This window comes from Brienomyrus brachyistius, unplaced genomic scaffold (assembly GCF_023856365.1).
Source record: "Brienomyrus brachyistius isolate T26 unplaced genomic scaffold, BBRACH_0.4 scaffold73, whole genome shotgun sequence".
NCBI classification, from domain to species: Eukaryota; Metazoa; Chordata; class Actinopteri; order Osteoglossiformes; family Mormyridae; genus Brienomyrus; species Brienomyrus brachyistius.
The window spans coordinates 1,069,081-1,077,887 of record NW_026042348.1 but is presented as its reverse complement, the minus strand read 5'-3'; the positions used below and the strand labels follow the sequence as shown (position 1 = coordinate 1,077,887).

General features: G+C 39.2%; 1 protein-coding gene and 1 long non-coding RNA gene across 2 annotated transcripts; both read left to right on the top strand.

Annotated features, from left to right (window-relative positions):
- On the top strand, positions 1–1,364 carry LOC125726499 (uncharacterized). The gene is made up of 4 exons (XR_007388199.1): positions 1–110; positions 350–430; positions 987–1,055; positions 1,175–1,364. It is a non-coding gene; the product is annotated as an uncharacterized LOC125726499 (long non-coding RNA).
- A 3,747-nt stretch (positions 1,365–5,111) lies between these two features.
- LOC125726489 (uncharacterized) lies at positions 5,112–7,513 on the top strand. The gene is made up of 4 exons (XM_049002862.1): positions 5,112–5,574; positions 6,247–6,402; positions 6,537–6,629; positions 7,120–7,513. Exons 1-4 carry the CDS (start codon positions 5,230–5,232, stop codon positions 7,435–7,437), a joined length of 912 nt encoding a protein of 303 aa, XP_048858819.1. The 5' UTR covers positions 5,112–5,229; the 3' UTR covers positions 7,438–7,513.
- Positions 7,514–8,807: the final 1,294 nt, after the last annotated feature.

Sequence of the window (8,807 nt, the reverse complement as noted above, 5' to 3'; positions counted from 1 at the left end):
GGAGAGGTAGGTGGACGTTTTTCGTCTGTAGTATTATTGAGCATGATTTAATTGTGTGTGTGATACAACACTCGTTATATATTTCTGAAGTGCTTGGTTTTTAGAGAGCGGTGAGTCTGGCACGTTTGCTAGCTTATAGTCGCACGATAACAGTACGTTAACGTTAGGTCAGTCTGCTTTTATCCCGCCGAGATGTGGTTCGATAGATAATTTTACTGTCATGTTCCTGTCGGAATTTTCAGATATCAAGCTTTATTTTACTGATGGCATCCAGTATTCTTTCTAACGTCACTGCTTCATATTAAGTTTTCTATCAGCAAACTATTGGGGGGTTTTTACTGTGAAACAGGTACAGGAAATGCTACGTGTTTTAAACAGCAAATTACGTTGGGTTACTCGGTTACTAGAGGACCAAGAGTTAGCACGTACGGTAAGTTAGCTACTGAAATAAAGCACTGGTAGCTTTTGGCAAGCGCTGGAGCAGGCGTCACCAACAACGGGTACGAGATCCTGCAGTGTTATGTTTTAACTAGACTGCATTTCCACAGAAAATGCAAAGTGTGCTTACTCAAATGCAGCAGTCGTCTGACCCTTCTTGTCTCTGTTACTTTTCCTTTTTTTGTTTTTTAATGTTTTGCTAAATGTGGCTTTATGCTTATTCTTAAAGTGTGACATAGACAGTTCCAAGGAGGAGCTATGTATTGTGGTCCTACAATGTTGTGCTGTCATTGAATATTAGAAGAAGGTATTGCCAGAGTTACTATTGGTGTGAATTTCATTTTGAGTTACAGCTGCAGAAATCAGTTCACAGCTAGCTACTTAATTGCTGTGAATACAGTTGCCAGTATTTTTAAGAAACATTTATCAGGTGACGGCTTCATTCTCTTGCTGTCGTTCCGAATAGGTTTTTTTATTTTTTAGATTTCTAATTGTCTTAAAAACAAGTAATGAACTACATTAATTTATGGCTCCATGTTGAATTTCAGATTCTGGGCGTGATAGCTATTTCTTCACTCATTGATGTGGTGTTGGCAGCACTGCTGAGCTTGCTCGTGGTATGTTAACAGTCAGACTTTTGTTTCTTAATTTAATGCTTTTTTACAAGTTCAGTTTCCTTTATCAATTTCTCCTTTGTGTTTTTTTGTTTGTTTGTTTACCCCCCTTCCCCTCTCAGATTTGAATGTGGTTGTGTAAAGGTTGCAGTTCAAAGACCTCAACTAGAGGCCAGTTACTTAAACATTACAGGTTAAAACATCCACATTATGGGCGCAGGCACCCATATCCTTGCCCATATATTAGTTGTCCATGTACATGCAAGTCATGGAATGCGCTCAGGTCACATTTGTGTAGAGTCCATACTAGAGAAACATCACGGCAAACATTGACATCAGCTACATTCAGCTGTCATGTTTGTGGGTTCTCTGAAGCTGCCTCTGAAAAGGAGTATTTCACTCATATAAATTTGCATCTCAAAGCCAATGAAATGGTTCCTTGCATGTTCAAGGGTTGTACATTTAGGACAAATATTTATGGGACATTTAAATCACATAAAAATAGAAAGCACCTTAGTTATTCTTACAGTGACTTTAAACCTGGAATCGTTGCAGAAAGAGACAGTTTTGAAAGCTCAAGTGTTTCATGTGAACGTGGAGACAATGAAGAATCAGAAGCCCAGCTTGAAGTGCAGTCTAGTTTTCAGAGAGACGTCTCAGAAAATGTTGAAAAGATGATAGAAGAGAAACTTGCAGCACTGTTACTTAAGCTGGAAAACATACTCCATGTTCCCAGTAATGCAGTCGATGAGCTTTTACAGGACTTGCACTTCCTAATGAGTTCTGCATCCCAGACTACATTAAATGCCATTGTTTCAGATTTTTATATTAAGCATAATCTAACTCTTGATGCAAAAGAAACTGAGGAATTGGCCTCTGCCTTCTGTCTTTCTAATCCATTAACTAAAGCAATTGGAGATCAGGGACCACTTGGCACTGCTTTTAAGCGGAAACAGTACTTCAAAGACAAGTTCCAAGTAGTTGAACCAGTTGAATATGTTTTGGATAAGGAGCGCAACCATACCTACCAATATGTACCATTATTGCAGTCATTGCATCAGCTCCTTGGCAAAGATGGTATAATTGATGATGTAGTAGAAAACTACAGTGCTCACCAAAATGAAACTGCACAACAAGAATACAAGTCATTCCAGGATGGAGAGTTTTTTAAACAAAATGAGTTTCTATCTTCAGGGGAATTGAGAATAAATGTCACCCTTTATATTGACGAGTTTGAGGTGTGCAACCCTCTGGGTACTTCCAGAAAGAAGCATAAACTTTGCGCTATGTACTGGATTTTGAGCAACTTACCTCCAGGCCAGCACTCCTCTTTGTCATCCATCTATTTAGCAGTACTGTGTAAAAGTAACTACATCAAGGAATACGGATATGGAAAAGTGCTTGAACCTCTTTTGCGTGATCTGGTTGTCTTGGAAGAGCATGGGGTATTTGTCCCACAGATTGGAAAAAATATTAAAGGCACAGTACAATGTGTGGCTGCAGACAATCTGGGTGCCCATGGGATTGCGGGCTTTGTGGAAAGTTTTTCAGGAGAGTATGTTTGTCGATTTTGCACAGGGCGTCTCAGTGATTTTCAGACCAAGCAGGTTCTCTCAGGTGAGTTTAGTCTTCGATCCAAACACGAACACAAAGAACATGTCAAACATGCAGCGGAAAGTGGAAAGCCTTGTTTTGGAGTGAAAAGGCCATGTGTGCTGACAGAAAATCTTTCTCATTTTGATGTGACAACTGGATATCCACCTGATGTACTCCATGATCTGTTGGAGGGTATTGTTCCAGTGGAACTTGCACAGTGTCTGGGCGTGTTGATATCCAAAAAATACCTCTCTTTGGACACTTTAAATAAGGTCATTCTCAATTTCCCCTACAAAGGAGAAGATAAAACAAACCGTCCCCATGTTGTGAAACAAAAATCTTTAAGTAAAAACACAGGTGGCAACGCCGCTGAAAATTGGACCCTCATAAGATTACTGCCTTTCATGATTGGAGATGTTATACCTGACAGTGAACCAGTGTGGGAGATAATTTTGGATTTAAAAGAGATAGTGGAACTTGCCGTTTCCCAGATCCATACAGAAGAATCCATTGGATATCTTCAGTTCAAAATATCTGATCACAGACAGAAGTATCAAGAAGCATTTCCCAACCAAAAACTTCTCCCAAAGCATCACTTTTTAGAGCACTACCCACACATGACCCGATGTTTCGGTCCTCTAGTTGGAGTCTGGACCATGCGGTTTGAGGGCAAACACAGTTTTTTTAAGAAAGTTGCCCAACACACCAAGTGTTTCAAGAATGTTGCTCTAACACTGTCAAGGAAACATCAGATGATGATTGCGTATTACTTACACTCATCACATCCACAGAAACCGGGAGTTGAAGTATCAAGCGTATCGAGAGTCTCTGTTGAGGTGCTGAATGATGATGTATCATTGCCTCTCCAGCAAATGTACCCAAACATGGCAGAAGTAAACATGGCTAACAGTGCATATTGCAAGGGGATCAACTATAGAAAGGGAATGATAGTCATCTGTGGATTTAATGATGGGCTACCTGAATTCGGAGAGATAATAAGGATATGTGTACTTCAGGATACTCTGAATTTCATAGTCAGGATGTTCTCAGCGTGGTTTAGGGAGCACTATCGGGCCTTTGAACTGCAACCATGTCCAACTGGCACAATGTCCCTGATAACACATGACAAACTGGCAGAGAAGTACCCATTACATGACTACTTCGTTGGGCCCCTTCGACTGGTCACGTTTAAAAGATATCCTTATATTACAAGCACGTGTTGAATATGTGAGTAAACGGCTTTAATTGATAGCTTACTAAATGTGCACTTTATTCTCATTAGCATGAGCACCTACTGTAATACTAAGGTAATACCTGTCACCTCTTTCCACTTGGCTGTTTACTAACCTGTTTCTGTGCATGCACTAACTCTATGTCACTGGTAGGGCTGAGCAATATTTTAATATTCTATCGATATTCTGATAGACTAGATATCGTTTGGGATTTTGGATATTATAATATCAGAATATAGCATAAGTGTTGTCTCTTCCTAGCTTTAAAGGTTACATTACACTAAAGTGATGACATTTCCTGAACAAGTAATTATTTGCCTTTACCCACAGTTGTTATAAATGCATTGCAGATGATTATTTATCAAAAATCTCATTGTGTAAATATTTTGTGGAAGCATCTTAGTCATCACCACTATATCACGATATCAATATTGAGGTATTTGGTCAAAAATGTCATATTGCCTATTCCAACCTAAAGCAACTAATTTGAACACCATTAACAATAGTATGACAATTCATTTTTCATGCTACTATCGTTATGTCACTGGCTTCTTGTCTGTGGATTGCTCAGTGTTTGCTTCACCGTCCTTTTTGTTTTACATATAATCAATGTCAGTTGGTTGCTTTCTAATTTAAATGCTTTTAATTTGTACATATTTAATGACTTTATACTTTTATTTTCATCTTTTCTAGACTGACACATTTGGATGATGGCTGCACCAGTAAAACTGCGGATTATTCTTGGTTCCAACAATGCTGAAAAACTGACCATAGAATCAGGCATGCCAAAGTCTGTTGAGGATCTTTCAAACGAAATCAAACGTCAGTTTGATATAGAGGGGGACATTAGACTCCAGTACATGGACAGTGACTTTGGTAATGAGTTTGTTAACCTTAACCAAATTTGTGACATTCAAGACAAGAGCACAGTGAAAATCATCCGGTTGTCAGATGCTCTACACCTCAGCCAAAGCAGCATGAACCAGAGTGGGGATGAAACATCTTTGCCATCATCTTCTGACACAATAATACTCTCCTCTGATTCAGAAACTCCTCGATCTCAGTGGCCCACAGAATTCCAAGTCCCAACCTTTTCCTATGATGTGGAGATGCAACTTCGAAGTGCAAACCAGGACTTCATATCAAATGGAGTTCTTCTGTCCCCCGGTCATAAACTTAAATCAGACATCTTGGAAAATCTGGCTCAGGAAATCATCAAGTTCAAGGCATATCCCTCAAACTTAGAAATTGAATCTGTTGCTGAAGCTTTAATCAGAGCACATCCATGTTTGAGAGAACAGGGATCCTTCAGTGGTTTCTACGGCTGGAAAATAAGTCTTAAGTACAAGATGGCCAACTACAGGACAAAGCTTAGAAACTTGGGGTGTCCGGAACTGAGCATCAATTCCCTCAAGCACAAACCTGCAGATAGATGTCAGCCTGCCTACGATGTCAAAAAACCGAGGAAAGCAGAAGTAAATTTTTGTCCTCCCTATCCTGCTGGAGAGACCCAGGACAGTCTTGAAGGTGAAAGATTGGCATTGTTATCTGAGGTCAAGAAGAGACATAATGATAAAGTTGTCAGAGAAAAGATGGCCAAGACCTTCGCATACAGAAGACAGGAGGTCGTTAGAAACAAGCCCATGATCGTGGAGTTCAAGATCAGATGGCCAGGACTGTTCACTGTGGCAGAGGTATGAAATTCAATAATTTATTTTTTTGGCAATTCTGCTATATTGGATAGTGACAATGTAGAGAGAGGACGGGCAGGGGAGAGAGAAGGGATGACATGCATCAAAAGGCCTAAGGTTGGATTTGAACCCCAGCTATAGTCAATATTTGTTGTCATTTGATACAATGTAACATCCATCCATCCATTTTCCAAACCGCTTATCCTACTGGGTTGCGGGGGGTCCAGAGCCTATCCCAGAAGCAATGGGCACAAGGCAGGGAACAACCCGGGATGGGGGGCCAGCCCATCGCAGGGCACACTCACACACCATGCACTCATACGGGTAATTCCAATTAGCCTCAGCATGTTTTTGGACTGTGGGGGAAAAAACGGAGTACCCAGAGGAAACCCCATGATGACATGGGGAGAACATGCGAACTCCGCACACATGTGAAGACTCGAACCCGGGTCCCAGAGGCGTGAGGCAACAGTGCTAACCACTGCACCACCATGCCGTCCAACAATGTAACATATGAATGGTAATCATTTTGTGTAAAACGTAACCATGGCACAGGAAGTACTATTGTTTAGAGCACGGCCTGTTTTTTTGTACATTCTTGTGTATTTCTGTTTTAAATGTTAACATTATTTGTACCTATTAAAAAAAAATTATTTGTGGAAATTATGTTTTCAGATGGAAGCAGAATTTGTGAGGATCACTACTCGTCCCCTTGTCTCAAAGTTTCATGCACAGCTTGACCAACACACTGCCCAGCTCTTCAAAGTGTTGAAGAAGAAAGGAGGCTCTGCAGGGAATAAAATCAGCAGGATTTTGCTCCCAATCAGACAGGTATGTTTTGCTATCCATAGAGAAACTTTATTTTAATTATTATAAGTTGATGCCGACTAGTCAGTTTTGACAGGTAAAGTGAAAAGATAAGTCAAAAACCCTAACCCTAATATTTCTTTTTTTTCTCTCTTTAGAATGAAACCATTGAAAAGAGGAGAGAGTGCATCCTGAAGGCACTTTGTATCTATCTGAACGAAGACCCGAACATCCTCTTCAAAGAATACCTGGTTGGTAATTTTAATAGTTTAGTTTCTACCTGTAACAAATCAAATTTTGAATAAGTAATCTTGTTACTTTGTTAAAATTTGCATGGAATGAGTTTCTTTAAACTTTTTTGGAAATCTAAATACACTCACTGAGTATTTTATTTGGCACCCCTGTGCAACCTGAGCGCATGTAACAGTAGAATTTGTAGTTGTGTACAGTGACTTGTATCTGTAAGTATGAGTTGTGAACTTGTACAATGATTTTTTTACAGAATTTTTTTCACAAAAAATCTACAAGCACACAACTCATACTGACACACATATACAAATCACTGCACACAACTACAAATTCTACTGTTACAGGCACTCAAACTCTTTTCACCAATAATACCTTCAAAATCATGCTATTTTCATTAAAGGAAACCAGAAAGGCAAAAGTTAATCTTTGGAATTCTACGAAATCTGTGATTTCATAGATTGGTTGTGTCTTTTCTTTCTCCTCTATGTAAAGGATACTGATGATACTGCTGTACAGAGGGAGCTTGAGCAACTTACCCTTGGCATCTACAGCGTCAAAGTCGAGGGAGGTGATGCAACCACTCCACCAGCTGATGTTGGAATAGTGATCGAGGGTGTTGAAGTTCTGCATGACCTGGGAGATGTCACCTCTGCATGTGCACTCTTAATGGGTGTGATATATGCACTGAACCTCAGTTATCCTATGGAACTTAAAGCCTTCTTTGAAGTACTTCAGAAGCTCTTCCTTCAACTGGATGCTACCAGACTCTCAAGCAAGGTACAGATGCTCAAGAACAAACTGTATGAATGAATGAAACAGAATGCTGCAACACGAGCTGACTTGTTTGTAAAAATGTTTCTAATTTCTAAGGTTTTTTCCTTCCATATAGTACCAAATTAAAAGTTGACAGCAGCACGTGTGTTGTTATGAGCAGATTGTAATGCTGTTACTAAAAGTCTGTTGTATTATTGGGCTGTATAAAGGCAGTTTACAACTGTTAGTGTTGTACCATGCTGCACCATAATGTCTACTAGGGTTAGTTATGGGCTTTTATTTTGGACCCAGTGGCAACAAGATGTTAAATGAATATTGTTGAATAAAGGAAATAAAAATATGTCTGGTGTACCAAATTCATTTGTGTGGAACCTGTTGACAAAATAGAATTAGGTCACACTAACTACTATAAAATAAGTTGGATGAAAACATATTTCAATAAATTGAACTTAAATTTTTTATTTTACTTCTACTAAGATATATATGTTTAGAGGACGAATGTAAAATATGTAGCCTGTAACTACATTATTTATGTCCATATAACATAACTGAATTAGATTAGGTAGGCTTAAATATCTCTTGTTGATCAGAAGTTATTTTATCTAGTTGGGTCAATTCACAATATGTTAATATAATACAAGTTCATAAAGTTAGATGAACTTAACATTTTTCCTTTTAACTAACATAGTACAATTTCGTGGAACCCGTTGACAAAATAATTTTAATTAAAGTCAACGTTTCATTTTTTTGAGTGTAGAGCTGTCCTGAAAAAAATATATTTTGATGATATTTCAAGGAAATTACTTACTTTGTAAAGGTGCTTAATAGGAGGTGTGATGTCCTGGAGGCAAACCTCAAGTGCTTCTGTTCTTTCTACAAGAAACCACAAACATTTCAGGTATGTAGCAATTTGAAACATTGTTCAAAATTAAGTTCAATTCACTCCACACAAGCAATAGCTTCCATTATTTCCATTCCACATTTAATGTTTTGGAATTAGGTTAAATGACTGATATTTTAAACTATATTTGTCAAACACTGCGCCCACTAACAGGTGAATAACATTGATTACCTGGTAATAGTGGCACCTGGTAGTGGGTGGGACCTATTAGGCAGCAAATAAACAATGTGTGGGATATACTGGGATGCAGAAAAGTGGACAAGCCTAAAGATTTGAGAGACAAGGGCCAAGTTGTGATGGCTTGATGATTCGGTCACAGCATCTCCAAAACTGTAGGGAAATATGTGAACGGGTGACGGAGGCTCATTACATGTCAGATAGTACAGCAAACCTTCAGAGGTCTGGAGGAATCCACGCCCTGATGAGTCATGGCTATTTTGGCGGCAAAGGTGAGCCTGGGCCCCACCATGAACCTGCTGACCACTGCAGGACCATCTCACAAGAG